Below are 15576 nucleotides of genomic sequence, written 5' to 3' on the forward strand. Positions count from 1 at the left end.
CTTGTCAGCGCGAGGGCTCGAGCCAAGCCCATGGCCTGCCTGGCTGCGCGGCTGTGGAGCTGAAGGTGCCGCCTTTCTTTTTGCGATGCTCGTGTAGCCTCGCGAGGGATGCGGAATGCGCGCGCGCAATCGATCGAGGAAGAAGCTGCAGCTGCTGCTGTTGCAGTCGAGCGACAGTGGAGCGACGAGAAGCAGCGGTAGTAATTGGTGGAAGAAGAAGACGTTTTCTGTGAGCGAGCGCGGGCGTCGCAACAAGAAGCTATCGCAATGACGGCGACGATGACGACGGGCCGATGCGCGCAAAAGAGGGGGGGACAACCGGCGGGCGCCAATAAAGGCAAAGCAAATGGCGACGGATGGACGGGCGCGTTGCACAAAGGGCAGCTCTAGCTGTAGGTGCTCTGTCTTGCTCGAGGCAGGGCAAAGGCGAGGTTGGGATGATGGACGTGGAGAAGGCAAGGTGCGTTGGCGGTCCAAAAAAAAGGTACAGCAGGCGAACGAAATGCGAAGGCGCGCTGGACCAAGAATGCCTTTTTGTACCTGGTGGGCGATTGTTAGGAGTCAGAGCTCGGGTACGTAACGTCTGTCTGTATCAGGTACCCTTGCACCTCGTGTACGTGGGTAGGTACCTTCCCGCAAGCGGCAGGCGTCAACCAGCAGCATGCAGAGCGAGAGGGTCCGATTGCGCCCGCACGGATCACATGGGGCTGAGCTCCATGTACTCACGTACTCATGGCCCAAGCTCCCAAGCCCCTCAAAGCACGTGCTCGTTCAGGTGACTCTTTTCCGGTGACGACAGCCGCGACACAGCCTACCCTAGAGCGCCTAAACAGGAAAGGACATCAATTACACGGCAACAAATATCAGAGACACGCAGTCAACGGTTTGCCAAGTGGTGTAATACTTAGTCCCGAGGTTGTTTTCGTACGTAGTAACAGACTCGAAAACGGCAGCGAGCTCCTATTGTACAAGCTCGCAAAGGCAGACACCTTAAAATAGGTATCATCGCCCAGCCCTACTCCACGGCCTTCGCGTCTTTTCACCTGGCCCCGAAGCTAAACAGCAAACAAGCCAGCAAAAAAGCATTGTTCGTTCACCCGTCATCTCTCATCATCGTCTCGCGGCACCGACCCAAACACTGCTTTAGCCGTTGCCATCATCGTACAGCGCCATCCCAGCAGACCATCCCTACAGACTCCGACCCCTTACGCAGCCGCCCGAATCACCTTGAAACCCTCCGACACCGTCTTGGCAATATCCTCGTTCTTGTGCGGCAGCAGCCCCAGCGCAAACGCCACGTCGTTCCACTGCCGCTCCGTCTCGCACCGCGACAGCCTCGCCGCCAGCTTCTCCGCCAGCTGCTTGGCATGCTTATCCTGCGCAGGGAATAGCTCGTTAGCAAAACACACATGACCCCGACAAACGGCTTCTCCTTGACTGGGAGGGAGGTTGCGTACCTTTTCAACGAATCCCAGCAGGAACCGGATAATGCGCCTGAAGCTCTCCTCGTCCATCCTCTCCCCGGCGCTGAGCAGGCTGAACATGTCGACAAAATGGTTGTACACAGCATTGTCCTTGGTGCTCAGCTCCGTAAAGAACATGCGCGCTAGGTCCGCGATCCGCCTGTCCTCGTCCTCCAGACACTTGGCCATCTCGCCCAGCTGGCCCTTGACCTTGACCTGCCCGGCCAGGATCAGAAACGTCAGCGTCATCAGGCACGTTCGCTTGACTGAGGCGTCGTCGTCGGCCAGGCGCCGATACAAAAAATCGGTATTCTCGTCTATCAGATGGTTGAAGCATACTGCCATGTCGCCCAGCGCAATGACGGCGTTGGACCGCACCGTCGGGTCTGGAGACCGCTCCATGATGGTAATGAGCAGCGGCAGGTTGGCCTCGCAGTACTCGGCCGACACGCACATGAGCTTTGCCAGGCACAGCGTCGCCGCTCCCTGCAGCCCCTTGTCGGCGTAGCTTGTGTTGTTGGCGCATATCTCCGACACGAGCGGACCAAACAGCGCCAGCAGCGAAGTCGGCCCGTACAGCAGCTCCCGCTCCCGGATGTGGGCCATTGCCTCGGTAAAGTCGTCCTCGGACGTGCCGCCGATGAGGTCCAGCTCGTCGGCATCCTCCTTTTCCTTATCCGTCTTGGTACTCGCCTGCTTCTCCTTGTCCTGTTTCCTGCGCTTAAAGTCGAGCTCACACAGCTCGAGATGAACAATCTGCTTGATGGCGACGTGGCCCACGATGAAGAGAAGCTGTGACAGGGCAATGGCGTTGTCGCGCTTCTTGGGCGGCTGGGCCGCGGGCGTACTCGTAGGCTCCAGCGCACAGGGCGCGGCCTGCGTCTCGTCGCGCGAGCCCGGGCGTGACGGGGGGCGGCCGTGGGAGCCGCCAAACACCTGGCGCGTCTTTCGCCGGACCACGTCCGAGCAGAGCGTGTCGGGGTGCTTGGAGATTGCGTAGATGGCGTTGATGGCCTGCTCCGCCACCCCGTACCACTCCTTGCTGTCAGACGGCACCTCTGTGATGGCGGCAAGCCGCGCCGACACGGCGTGGTCGTTGGGCAACCGGGAGAACTTGGCCACCGAGTCCTTTGCCTGGCGACCGGTAGGGTTGATGCGCCTGAGCGCAATGCACGTATACTTGGCCAGCTGCAGGTCGTTGCGGCCGTGGGAGCCGAGGCCGGTGCAGAGCATCGTTTCAATCTCGCCCACGACAATTTCGGGGTTTGCCGAGGCGAGCATGCCGAGCACAATGATGGCCCCGCGCCGCTGGGTCCTCGAGATGTCCCGCTTCTGCACGCCATAGACCTGCCACAGCTTCGAGATGACGCTGTCGGGGATGATGCCGCCCTTCATCATGGTGGCAAGCAGCTGCTCCAGCGACGTGAGCTCCGCCGGCGTCGCCCCAAACGTCAGGCTGATCATGTTCCGCGCAATGTAGTTGGCGGCGTCGTTGGGGCTAAACGTCTCGGGGGCCTCGAAGAAGAGCCGTCTGTAGCACTCAATCAGGTGGCTCTGGACGCCCTTGCCCTCGTCGCTGTTGCCCTTGGTCCAGATGAGGCGCAGCATGCGCCGGATACCGACTTTGTTTTGCTCAATGTTGTAGGCATCGCCGATTTCAAAGTAGTCAATCGCCTCAATCACCTCACTCTTGTTGCGAGAGCCGAGCAGCTGGCAGACGATGCCCGTGGCGTCGTGTAGCACGTCGATGAACTTGAGAGCCTCGTTGTAGTACCTCCGCGTGAGGGTAAGCTTCTCAATGGCCTCGCTCGTGGCGGACTCCTCCTGGGCCTTTTTTATGGCCGCCATCTTTTCGTCGTCCGTCATCGGCTTGGGCTTTTCGGGCGAGCCGACCTGTGTCGCGTCGTCGAGGAGCTCGTTGTCGACGGTCATGTTTGCCTTGTCTTCGCCAAAGCCGGGCATCCCCGGCGGTGGCTTCAGCGCATTGAGCTCCTCCTCGACCTTGTCGTGGCGAGCCTGCCATTCTTTGCGCGACAGCTGGGCGCCGTGCATGACGGTGAAGGGATGCGTCTTGATGAGCGTACCCAGCAGCTTGATGGCGTTGCGCCGCACGTTGCTGCTCTTGTCCTCGAGGCTTCGACACGCGAGTTCGGCCGCCCTTTGTCGGCGCTTGGGGAATTTTTGGTCGAGCTCGCAGAGCTTCATGTACACTTGCAGCGTCCGGCATCTGCTGTAGGGGTTGATGTCGAGGAATCGCTCCTCGAGGACATCGAAGAAGGCGTTGAGTTGAGACTTGTGGTTCTCGCCGCGCTCGTCCTGCTTGCTGAGATGCGAAATCATGTTGCCGCAAACCTCGATCAGGGCGCAACGAAGCGTATACGACTGCGCCGGGTTAGCTCTCGGCCTCTCCTCGTTGTGCAGGTCAATCTCACCTCGCTATCGAGCTGCTTGGCGAGCATTGTCATCTGTTTAATCACCAACCGTGGGGCCAGCTCCGAGAGCTTTGCAACGAAAGCCGAGACGGACTTGGGCCCACGCGTGTCGTTGGAGTTGAACTCCTTATTGCTGATTTCCCGCAGGACCTCGTCGGCAAGCTGGGGATAGTCGTACGTTTCGGCCAGGATGTGCAGAAACTCGGCCATGGGCTCGGCCAAGTGCTCAAAGTAGGTGAGATTCTGAATGACGTTGATTTGCGCCGCTGTGGTCCGTTAGCCTCGACCACCGGCGATGGTCGGCCAGCGCGACGACGTACCGTATCCATGGCCATGGTGCTTGACGGCTATGCAGAGCACCTTGAAGCAGTGCATGCGAATCGACGTGGTCTTGACGCGTTGCTCGCTCTCCAGGATCATGGAGACTGGGCGAGTGAGCAGCCCCACAAAGGTGTCCCTCTCGCTGGTCGTCAAGAAGATCTTGGACAGCTTCAGCTTCAGCACCTTGCACATGGTGTCAAGAGCCGCCTGGAGCTGCGTCGCCGAGTCCCACGAATCATCCTTGGACACGCCCTTTTTGGGCTTTCCTCGCCCGCGGGCGGCCGGCGCACTCGATGACTTCTCGGCGGCTTTTGTCTCGACGGCGGCAATGGTCCACTGGAGGAGGAAGCCGTAGATTTCGAGGAGCTGTTTGTGATGGGGCACCGCGTCCTGCTCGTCTGGTGAGTCGATGTCGTTGTGGACGGCGTCGGTCTCTGCGCTCAGGCCACTCATGACTAGGTCGAAGATTTTGCTCAGGGCGTGCGTGGGTAGAAAGGACGTGTATCTGTCCAAGGTCAGGGTGTGCCCAGCAGGAGCGCGATGGGAGTGGCCAACTCACTTGAGGAGAAACTGCAGCGAGTCCATGTTTGCGGAGCGCATGATTGCGTCTGGGTTGTCTGCGACGGCGTCGACAATGGGGTTGAGGACGGGGTTGATGAGGGGGTTTGTGAGGGCCTCGGCGTCATTTTCGCAGTCGAAGAGGGCAGCATCGGCTTCGGGAGTCGGGATGGTTGTCGGATCTGACATGTAATGCTTGAGGGCATTGTTGATGTCGAAGTCGACGGTCGCCATGGCGGGCAGACTCGACGCTCGTCGGAGGAGGCGACGAGAGGGAGGGCGTTGGTTTCGACGGGCTCGGGCGCAGGAAGACGTCCACCGATGCTGATGAGCGCGTGTTCAGATTTGTGCGCAGTCCGAGGTCTGGTGCGGCCCTCGTCGAGCGCAATGGGTGGGTTGACGCTATGCCGGCCGGCGAGGTTGATGGACGATGGATGGCGGTTGGTCCCTCAGCAACCGATGTTTTTTGTTTTGCTTGCTTGGAGGGGAAAAACGCGCCTGCATCCACCCGCCAGGCGCGAATAAGAGGCGCGCGTCAGCAGGCCGGGCCGACAAATGTACAGATACCTAATCCATGCCAACTAGATCCCCCAAGTATCATGTACCGATACTCTCCTCCAAATGCGTCTTTATTGAGCAAAGGCTTTGTTCGAGTGAACACACAATGACAAGACCAAGCACGTTGGATCCCTGCAGCCACGCCCTCCTCCACCGCTTATTGACGGGCAATTCCCTGCTCACAACATACCTGGGTACGAGGTCGGAGTCAACGACCGTTTCTCTTGCTGCTACCATCCACTGTTGTTGTCTTCGCCCGGCGCTCGTTGAGGCGGCATCAGCGCAACATGACGACTGCCGAGTCCTTTGAGATCCACGAGGATGCTCGCACCGAGGAGACGGTCGTCATGGCCGACGACGAAGCAGCCTCCGCGGGTTCCGAGGAGCCGCGGCCTGACGACGACGACGACAACCAAGGCGAGGCAACCGAGACACAAGAGATGGAGGCCGACGAGGAGCAGCAGGGGCAAGTCGACGACGACGACGACGACGACGCATACGACCAAGAGGCTGATGACAATGAAAGCTCCGAGGACGACCGGGTCGAGAGCAGCGTTCAGGCCGACATGGACAGGCTGCAAAGAGACTACCCTGGGTTCAAGGAAAAATATCGCTTAATCAAGCGCATTGGCGAAGGTTCGGCTACCAAAACTCTCCCCGACACGGCCGCTGACGCTCTCCAGGTACCTTTTCCACCGTCTTCAAGGCTGAGGATCTTCACTACAGCCGCTACGACAACAGCTGGGACATGCAAGATGGCTCGTCCAAGTGGACGCCCCCGCCCCTCGGGAAGCACCATCATGCCCATCGCTCTCCGCGGCGGCGCCCCCGATACGTCGCCATCAAGAAAATCTACGTCACGTCGAGCCCGGCGCGGATCCTCAACGAGCTCGAACTGCTACACGACCTCCGCCAGTGCCCGTCCGTCTGCCCGCTCATCACCGCCTTTCGCCATACGGACCAGGTCGTCGCCATCCTGCCCTACTTTCGCCACGGCGACTTCCGCTCCTACTTCCGCGACATGACCATCCCGGACATTGCCATCTACCTGCGCGCGCTCTTTACCGCCCTGCGCAGTGTCCACGCAAACAAGATCCTGCATCGCGACATCAAGCCCACAAACTTCCTCTACGACCCGGCCACACAGCACGGCGTCCTCGTCGACTTTGGCCTGGCCGAGCGCGAGGGCTCCGACTGCAAGCCGTGCCTGTGCCACGAGCCCCGCGAGGTCCGCAAGCTGCGCCAGTCAAACTCGACCTGGGCCCAGTCGACGGCCACCCCGCAGCCCGGCTACCCCAAGTCGGACACGCGGCCCTCGCGCCGCGCCAACCGCGCCGGTACCAGGGGCTTCCGTGCCCCCGAGGTGCTCTTCAAGTGCACCGAGCAGACGACGGCCATTGACATCTGGTCCGTCGGCGTTATCCTCCTCACCATCCTGTCCAAGCGCTTCCCCTTTTTCAACTCGGCCGACGATGTCGAGGCCATGATTGAGATTGCCACCATCTTCGGCGCCAAGCGCATGAAGGCCGCGGGGCTCCTCCACGGCTGCGTCTTCGACACAAACATCCCCACCGTCGGCCAGCAGGGCTTCACCATGGAGAAGATTATCCTCTGGAGCACCTGCCGCACCGACGACAAGCCCCTGACGGCCGACGAGAAGCTCGCCGTCCGCTTCCTGGAGCGCTGCATGGAGCTCGACCCGTCGCGGCGTATCACGGCCGAGCAGGCGCTGCAGCACGACTTTTTGCGCGCTGCCCAGCTCCAAGAGCTGGCCGACGAGGACGAGGTGGACATGTTGGAGGCGTAGACCTCGACCCGCACTCCTGTACTACTGCATGTAACATTATAAGCATAGGTCGGCTCCAGCGCCTTGACAGCATCCAATGATACCACGTATGCCTGATCTAGATCATAGTATGGATACACGTGAGCATTCTTGGAAAATGTAAGCGACCAATGACGCAGCCAACTGATCACGCCGACTTGGCCATTGCCAGGCAACGCCCTGTGGGGTAGTGACGCTTGCACCAGTTGATCCCCAGCTGAGCGACTTCTGGATTGGCGGAAATTGATTTTTATTCGTTAAAAAAACTCCATCTCAAGAGTCCCTGATGCAATGCTCGAAACCGACCAATCCAGGTTCCTGTTCCCAACCATTCATTCGGAGCATGCCGAGGGCGCCCAAGAGTTTCCCCATCTCCGACATGCGAAAAAACCGGTCCCGGTAGCGCAAGCAAGCCCCCATGACTCCCAGTCCGCAGCAGCAGCCGACGGACCTCTCATCTATGCCACCAGCTCGACGACGCCGCCGGCGTCCTTGATCTTCTTCTCCGCCAGCTTGCTCACCCACCTCGCACGCACGACCAGGGGGACTTCGGGGAGCCGGCCCTTGCCGAGGACTTTGGAGTAGCCGAGGGGGAGGAGGTCGAGGACGGGGACGGTGTCCTTCTTGGAGCCGGAGATGTAGGCTTCCCGGGTCTCGGTGGGGACGAGGGTCCAGAGCTGTGTGAAGATTTAGCAGTTGCACCAAGCCGTAATTGCCAACAAATTGTTCCAATTGGCATCCGCTGGCCGGTGAGTCCCTTGCCATTCTTGCCCTGGCCGTCCCGTCCGCCAGCAAAACTCGCAATTGAGGGAGGGGGATGGTGTACCTTGTCCAAGTTGATGACAGGCTTCCAGAAGTGGTTCTGCTGCTTGTGGAAGTACCGCATGCCAACCTTGCCAAAGTAACCCGGATGGTACTATTGCGACGCATCAGCTCTGATCCTCTCGAGCCTCTCGTCTCTCGGGCTTTCGAACCTTGTCCATGTTGGTGCGGTGGTGGTGCTGACCACCGGCCAGACCGCGACCACCGGGGTGCTTGCGGTGCTTGCCTACGCGACCATGACCGTGGGAGACGTGGCCGCGACTACAGAGCGAGAAGAATAACACGTTAGCCCATAACGTCCCTCGCCGAGTTGTTGCGTGGTTGTAAGGCCTCGCGACGCCCGACGCATGATTTGACGACCGTCTTGTCCCCCATCGCTCTATGCATCGCGGACCAGCCTGAGCAAAGGATATCAAGGCACGTACTGCTTGCGGGTCTTCGAGGTTCGGGTAGGCATGGCGACGTCGGGGGGTGGTGTCGCTTTTCCGGTGTTTTGCGTCGAAGACGAGGTGTGGGTGGTGGTGGTTTTGCGCCCGCACCTTGCTTGGGGCTTGCTCGGAGCCCGGAAAAATTGCTAGGCGAGAGGGCAACCCAACCCTAAAGCTGTATTTTATTCGCATTTCTGCTGGCCCGTGCACGTCGCGAAGATCACGTGACTGCACTGCCTCGACGCGATGAATTTCTGGGGCCGCATGTGGGGGAGCGCCTCAATGAAGGCCACAGGCGTCATCAAGCAGCTGTCCGCACAGGTCGGAGTCCGCAATGGCGCGCATGCCATGGAACGTGTCCCTCTGAGCCCATCCGCAGTCATGGACGCCACTGATGATGGCCCTCAAGATGCCGCCCGCGGCCTGGAGGAGCTGGACTTTCACCATCCCTACACGCCGTACCATGTCCAGGAGCAGTTCATGAAGACGGCCTACCAGGTGCTGGAGGCGGGCGAGGGGCAGGTCGGTATTCTAGAGAGCCCGACGGGCACAGTATGTTCAGAGTTGCCCTTTCGATAGGGCGGCATCGATGCATTACTTGGCTCTGTCGGCAGGCATATCGCACATGATGCGCCCTCGAGAGCGCAAACTGACCGTCTTCACCACCAGGGCAAGTCTTTGTCACTCATCTGCGCATCGTTGACGTGGCTCCGGAATCACAAGTCTCGCAAACATGAAGCCGCGTTGGAAGATGCAGGGGCAGCGTACAAAGACGAGCCCCCCTGGCTCATAGAGCAATTGCTGCGGCGGAAAAGAGAGGACCTCGCCCAGAGATGGGAAGAGCGGGAAAAGCGCCTCGAAGCCATCAGGCACAGGGAAAAGTCGCTGGAAGAGCGGTCTCGAAAACGGCAGCGCAGAGACAACCCCCCCGCCGGAGCATCCAAGCCAGTGGTGGACGAGGACGCCGAGTGGCTCCTCGACGACTGGGAGAGCCGCGAGGCAGACTCTCAAGATGCTCTCTCGGGCCTGAGCAAGGAGTCCCGAGCCGTTTTGGAGCAGCTCGGCCTCGGAGGGCCAAAGAAGCACCAGGACGAGGAGGACATGATGGAAGAAGGGATCAAGGTGCGAGGCGAATCGCGAGTGACTGCAGGACGAGATAGTGACCGCTGTAGATTTACTATACCTCGAGAACCCACTCGCAGCTCTCGCAGTTCATCGCCGAACTGCGGCGGCCATCGTTCCCCTCTTCGCTGCCGCCGTCCGTAGCCAAGGAAAAGGGAGCGACGTCGGAAGCGGTCAAGCTGCTGCCCCTCTCGTCTCGGCAGAGGCTCTGCATAAACCCCTCGGTGTCGCGGCTCGGGTCTGTCCAGGCCATCAACGACCGTTGTGCCGAGCTGCAACATGGCAAGTCGGGCGCCAGGTGCCCCTACGCGCCCAGCGAGGCGCTGCTCAGCCAGACGCACCAGTTCCGCGACACGGCATTGGCCACGTCGCCCGACATTGAGGACCTATATCAGCTTGGCAAGTCCCTCGCCGTGTGTCCGTACTACGCCTCGCGGACGGCGCTCCCGGCGGCGGAGATCATCACTCTCCCTTACCCCCTTTTGCTCCAGAAGAAGGCCCGCGACGCGCTGGGGATCAAGCTCGAGGGCAACGTGGTGATTATAGACGAGGCGCACAACATCATGGATGCCGTGGCCAGCGTGCACGCGGCAGAGGTCAAACTTGGCGAGCTGCGCAGGGCGAGAGGCATGCTGGGAGTGTATGTCAAGCGTTTCGGGAAGAGACTCAAGGGCGAGAATCGCGTCAACGTCGGGCGGCTGGGCCGGGTGATTGATGGCTTGGCCGAGTGGATGGAGGGGGCCAAGACGCTCAAGGTAGGAGGCGACCACCGGGCAGTCGAGATAGGCGTGGCTGACTGGCTCGAGCAGGAAGACCGTGGCATTGTTGCCGCGAGCGATCTGACGCGGCCCAAGGGCATCGACCAGATCAACATGTACGAGCTGATTCAGTTTGTGCAAGAGTCCAAGATGGCCTACAAGATTGAGAGCTACGCCGCGCACGTCGAGGGTGAAAAGGAGCCGGGCGCATGTGGCGTTGCGAGGCCGAGCACGCCAGTTCTGCACACGCTGGTGTCGTTTCTCGTGGCCCTCACGAACACGAGCACAGAGGGCCGCTTCTTTTACGAAAAGGTCTCGGGCCCGCCGGCGGACGTGCAGCTGTCGTACTTGCTGCTATCGCCGACGCATGCGTTTTCGTCGATTGTGTCGAGCGCGCGAGCCGTGCTTCTCGCCGGGGGCACCATGTCGCCATTTGACGACTACAAGAAGCACCTGTTTCCGTCGCTCGCCGAGACCAAGTTGACGACGCTCAGCTGCGACCACGTGGTGCCGGCCGAGAACCTGTGTGTGTGGACGCTGGCCGGGACGCGACCGAGCGGAACGCCGTTTGAGTTTAGCTTCCAGCGGCGCGGGGACAAGGGGCTGATTGCGGAGCTTGGGCTCACGATTCTCAACATTTGCGCCGTGGTGCCCGACGGGGTCGTCGTCTTCTTCCCGAGCTACGGGTACCTCGACGAGGTGGTGGGCACGTGGCAGCGAGCGCCGCAGCAGCGCAAAGGGCAGTCCATCTGGGAGCGGCTACAGGGGCGCAAGTCTATATTTCTCGAGGCCAAGGGGGGGTCGAGCGACGAGGTGCTGGAGCAGTACGCAGAGGCCATCGAGGGAGGCGAGGGCAAGGCCAACGGCGCGGTGCTGCTGAGCGTGGTCGGGGGCAAGATGTCCGAGGGCATCAATTTTTCGGACCGGCTGGGCCGGTGCGTGGTGGTGGTCGGGATGCCGTACCCGAACATGGCGTCGCCCGAGTGGAAGGCCAAGATGGAGTATGTCGAGTCGACGGCGCTGGCGGCCAGTCCGACGACGGCGCGCGACGCGGCCAAGCAGGCGGCGCGCGACTTTTACGAAAACGCGTGCATGCGGGCCGTCAACCAGAGCATCGGGCGGGCGATCCGGCACCGGGGCGACTACGCGGCGATTGTGCTGGCGGACCGGCGGTACGGGACGGAGCGGGTGCGGAGCAAGCTGCCGGGGTGGATCCGCGCGGCCATGGCGGCAGACGGCGGGGGCACGCTGGGCGGGCTGATGGGGGGTCTGGGGCAGTTTTTCCGCGGCAAGGCACACGTGGCCTAGAGCAAGACTGCCTTTGTGGTTGAGTCGGTGTCGTCGATGACCCGGCGCATTGAGGTGTAATTAATTAATTGTCAAGCCATGCCTCCCGGGTTGAAGACGGAATCATTTGGTGCTTCAATACTGTCTTATTTATCCGCGTCAGACGTTGTAGAGTTGCCAAGGCCGGGAGAGCCCGGCACCAGCTCTTATACTGTAATGTTAGAGGCACGCAGTAGCCAGCTAGGTATCCCTTTTAACTCTCCAGGGGCTGTTGGTTGAGGCAGGGAATCCAAAGCTTCCATCATGTCGTGACGCTGCAAGTACCTCGCAGTAGTGATATCTGGAAAGAGTGTCCAGCGGGGTCACTTGAAGCCGCCAGCATGCCATGTGCGCGCGGCCCGTGATACTTGCCGTGCGGTCGAGGTACCTTCAAGGCTCCTCGGGCTATTAATCATGTCGTCAATTCCGGGTTTTGACTTTTTGATTTACCCGGAGACTTTACCCTTCTGGGTTCGGCCGGGTACAGGGTATGTACCTGTGAGGCGCGTCCATATTACTGTATGTGTGTATATAGTCGATGCCACCAGTCCCCCTCCTTCATCGCCAGCTTCATCCTGCCTGGTTAGCCTCCGCTGTCGAGCGCAGCGGCACACCCGCAGCTGCACACCCGCAGCAGCCCTCGGTCCGTTCCGCCGTCAGCCAGGGCATGGTGATGAATTAGAAGACGGGGGGCGACGGGGCACCATCAGACGACAGCGGCGGAGGACCCGCAACGTCAGATCTTGATCCTCATCATCGTCATCGCCATCATGTCTCAGGCCGGCGCCGACAAGCTTCACCAGCCGCGCCCCGGCACCGCCTCCATCGTCGACTCGCCGCCCTCGCCCTCGGCCGGCCTGCTGCACCGGATCCTGCGCCTGGGCCGTGTCGAGCAAAATGGCATCCGCCCGCTGCCGCCTGCCGAGCGCCGCCACACGCGCTTCTTCAACATCTTTACTGTCTGGTTCTCCATCAATTCAAATATCCTCGGGTCAGTTATCCCTGTCTGCTGCCTCGTACGGCCGCTGACAGCTCCCCAGCATCACCTTTGGCATGCTGGGCCCCTCGCTCTACGGCCTCGGCCTCCGCGACTCGGCCCTCGTCATCCTCTTCTTCTGCCTTCTCTCCACCCTTGCCCCGGCTGCCCTCGCCATCCTCGGCCCCAAGACAGGCATGAGGCAGATGATCCAGGCCCGCTACAGTTTCGGGTACGCAGCCCCCTCGGATGCGAGTCGTGAGAGCCAGCTGACGGTCACCAGCCGCTACCTCGTCTCCATCCCTGTCCTTCTCAACCTCGCCACCCTCACAGGCTTCACCGTCATCATCTGCGTCGTCGGCGGCCAGTGCATCTCGGCCGTCTCGGACGGCACCCTGACGCCCAACCTCGGCATAGTCATCATCGCCCTCCTCTCTCTGCTCGTCTCCTTTGCCGGCTTCACTGTCCTGCACATCTTCGAGACGTATGCCTTTGTGGCCGCCCTCGTCAGCATCGCCATCGCTGCCGGCGTCGGCGGCGATGGCCTCGCCAAGCAGTCGCAGCCCGACCAGCCCCCGACCGCGCGCCAGGTGCTCAACTTTGGCATGATTGTCGCCAGCTACCAGCTCCCCTGGGCCGCCATTGCCAGCGACCTGACGACTTATTTTGACCCCAAGGTCCCATCGTGAGTCGCCCACGGCCCACGACGGCGCGGTTGCTGACCCCCGCCGCCAGCTCGCGCGTCTTTCACTACACCTACTGGGGCCTCCTCATCCCTACAGTGCTGCTCATGACGCTGGGGGCCGCCGTCGCCCGCGCCATCCCCAACAACCCGGACTGGGAGGACCGCTACGGGCGCAACCTGGTCGGCGGCGCCCTCGCCGGCATGCTGGCTCCCGCGGGCGGCTTCGGCAAGTTTGTCGTCGTGGTGCTGGCGCTGTCGCTGCTCGGCAACACGTGCGGCACCTTTTACGCCATCTCGCTCAACTTCCAGACGCTGGTCCCGTGGCTGGCCCGGGTGCCGCGCTACGTCTTTTCCATCGTCACGACGGCCGTCGTCATCCCCGTGGCCATTGCGGCCGTCGACAACTTCCTAGTCAACCTGGAAAACTTCGTCGCCCTCATCGGCTACTGGTCGGCAGCCTTTGTCGGCATCGTCGCCGCCGAGCACCTCGTCTTCCGCCGCGGCCGCTACGACGCCTACGACCACGCCGTCTGGAACTCGGCACGCCGCCTGCCCCTCGGCGCGGCGGCCCTCGGCGCGGGCGTCGTCTGCTTCGGCCTCGTGGTGCCGTGCATGGACCAGGCGTGGTGGACGGGGCCCATTGCCAAGACGACGGGCGACATTGGCTTCGAGGTGGCCTTTGTCGTGAGCGCGCTGACGTATGTGCCCTTGCGACACCTGGAGAAGCGCTTTACTGGCCGGTGAGGGGGGCGGGGGGTGTAAGTCGACCTATGGAGTGTTGTGGAGAAGCACGCACGCAGGCTGTGACTCACGCCGAACCCAAGCCGGCTCACCCGCGCAGGGATGTTGGTTGTTTGTTTCTTGTATATCCAGCTGTGGAATGGGAAAAGAATACCCGAAACCACATTCAGGACTCTGCTCAGAGGTAGTAGCTGTGACTCACCTCTACTTCGTGTAGGTGGTCCGGCTCATCTCCCCAGGGCTCTTATTAGCTTGGTTCTGACTCTACGGGCCTGTTGGCATCCCAAGGCTACAGGCATCAAGGTGCGATGCCTTTCTACTGAATCAGCACCCATTTGATGACCTGACTCGACTGTTTAATAAACGTGACAGAGCCTGGAGTGTGCTGGCAGATAAAAAGGAGGGGGGCTCTCACACTTCGTCCCTCCCCATCCCTCCCCATCCCTCCTTATTGCCGGTTGTCCATCACCACTACTTTCCCCTCTGCCCCTCGACGGCCCCAGGGGAATAAAAACAAGTAATCACCACCGGGGCATCCATAGCCCTCTGATCACCCAGCCAGCCCGTCGCAGCGCCTCTCCGCCAACCAGGGGGAGGCGGCAAGGACCCTGAGCCCATGGACACCGCCGCGGGAACAACCGTCATCACACCTTCACAGCTGGGCCTGGCCTTTTTCCGACCCCAGCAGCGAAAGGAACCGGTGCCCCCCTGGTGAACCGCCGTGGCCGTGGTCATCTGTGGCGGATGCCGATGATGACTGGCCGACCGCCGCGCGGCTGCCTGACCCTGTCAGTTCGTATCCTGAGGTTCCTGGGGGGGAGGGCGTGGTGATGCCGGAGACGTTTGGGCTGGGGGCTTGGGGTGTTGGCTTGGGGTTGATGGGTATGTTTATCTCTGGCGGCATTGAAGTGAATGTGTTTTTATGTCTGATTCAGGATCGTCTGCTCACCGCAAGTGTCTCCAGAAGATGTCCTGCGCCATGGTCAACAAAGCCATGGCCATATTGTCTCGGTCCAAGAAGAGACTGCCAGCGCCCAAGAAAGGACCGAACAAATCACCAATACCGCCCCCGATGCCATTCTTACAGCACCCCCTCCCCTTGTGTCGTACACGGCGCCCGAGCCATCCTCAACCCCAACAGTCATGCCCCCCTCGTCCAGCACGGAGCTTGCCCGCCCCGCGCATAGTCCCCGGCGGCGGCAGAACACAACCCCCAGCCCTCGAGTCCCCGTCCTTGGCGGCTCACCCGCCCGCACCCCAGACGGCGACGACGCGGCCGCCAGGCGCCGGCGCAACACCCTGGCCGCACGCAAGTACCGCCAGCGGCGCCTCGACCGCATCGCGGAACTGGAGCGCGCGCTGGGCGAGGTGACAGGCGAGCGCGACGAGCTGCGGCTTCGGCTGGCGCGGCGAGAGGCCGAGGTCGAGGCGCTGCGGGAGATGCTGGCGCATAGGTAGTCGATGGAGCTTGGGTGGACGATTGCTTGTACAAAGGAAAAAACGCACCTGGTTTCTCATCACGTTTCTTTCATTTGTAGTGCTGCGCAACGAGTCAACATTT

General features: G+C 61.2%; 6 protein-coding genes across 6 annotated transcripts; 4 read left to right on the forward strand and 2 right to left on the reverse strand.

Annotated features, from left to right (window-relative positions):
- Positions 1-1205: 1205 nt before the first annotated feature.
- On the reverse strand, positions 1206-5008 carry HRG_08332 (non-SMC mitotic condensation complex subunit 1, n-term domain-containing protein; the record flags this gene model as incomplete). Its single annotated transcript, XM_044866803.1, has 5 exons — positions 1206-1376; positions 1458-3845; positions 3896-4161; positions 4216-4721; positions 4776-5008. 5 exons carry the CDS (start codon positions 5006-5008, stop codon positions 1206-1208), a joined length of 3564 nt encoding a protein of 1187 aa, XP_044717690.1.
- Positions 5009-5619: 611 nt separating this feature from the next.
- On the forward strand, positions 5620-7139 carry HRG_08333 (kinase; the record flags this gene model as incomplete). Its single annotated transcript, XM_044866804.1, has 3 exons — positions 5620-5798; positions 5859-5968; positions 6016-7139. 3 exons carry the CDS (start codon positions 5620-5622, stop codon positions 7137-7139), a joined length of 1413 nt encoding a protein of 470 aa, XP_044717691.1.
- Positions 7140-7615: 476 nt separating this feature from the next.
- Positions 7616-8436, reverse strand: HRG_08334 (ribosomal proteins 50S-L15, 50S-L18e, 60S-L27A domain-containing protein; the record flags this gene model as incomplete). Its single annotated transcript, XM_044866805.1, has 4 exons — positions 7616-7834; positions 7984-8073; positions 8132-8240; positions 8405-8436. 4 exons carry the CDS (start codon positions 8434-8436, stop codon positions 7616-7618), a joined length of 450 nt encoding a protein of 149 aa, XP_044717692.1.
- A 217-nt stretch (positions 8437-8653) lies between these two features.
- On the forward strand, positions 8654-11595 carry HRG_08335 (helicase; the record flags this gene model as incomplete). Its single annotated transcript, XM_044866806.1, has 4 exons — positions 8654-8959; positions 9077-9529; positions 9580-10284; positions 10339-11595. 4 exons carry the CDS (start codon positions 8654-8656, stop codon positions 11593-11595), a joined length of 2721 nt encoding a protein of 906 aa, XP_044717693.1.
- Positions 11596-12383: 788 nt separating this feature from the next.
- On the forward strand, positions 12384-14018 carry HRG_08336 (permease for cytosine/purines, uracil, thiamine, allantoin; the record flags this gene model as incomplete). Its single annotated transcript, XM_044866807.1, has 4 exons — positions 12384-12604; positions 12654-12821; positions 12873-13274; positions 13325-14018. 4 exons carry the CDS (start codon positions 12384-12386, stop codon positions 14016-14018), a joined length of 1485 nt encoding a protein of 494 aa, XP_044717694.1.
- A 1140-nt stretch (positions 14019-15158) lies between these two features.
- HRG_08337 (leucine zipper domain-containing protein) lies at positions 15159-15473 on the forward strand (the record flags this gene model as incomplete). Its single annotated transcript, XM_044866808.1, has 1 exon — positions 15159-15473. The coding sequence occupies one exon, from the start codon at positions 15159-15161 to the stop codon at positions 15471-15473; it is 315 nt and encodes a 104-aa protein (XP_044717695.1).
- Positions 15474-15576: the final 103 nt, after the last annotated feature.

The sequence above is a fragment of the Hirsutella rhossiliensis genome (assembly GCF_020360975.1).
Source record: "Hirsutella rhossiliensis strain HR02 chromosome Unknown scaffold00010, whole genome shotgun sequence".
Classification (NCBI taxonomy): domain Eukaryota; kingdom Fungi; phylum Ascomycota; class Sordariomycetes; order Hypocreales; family Ophiocordycipitaceae; genus Hirsutella; species Hirsutella rhossiliensis.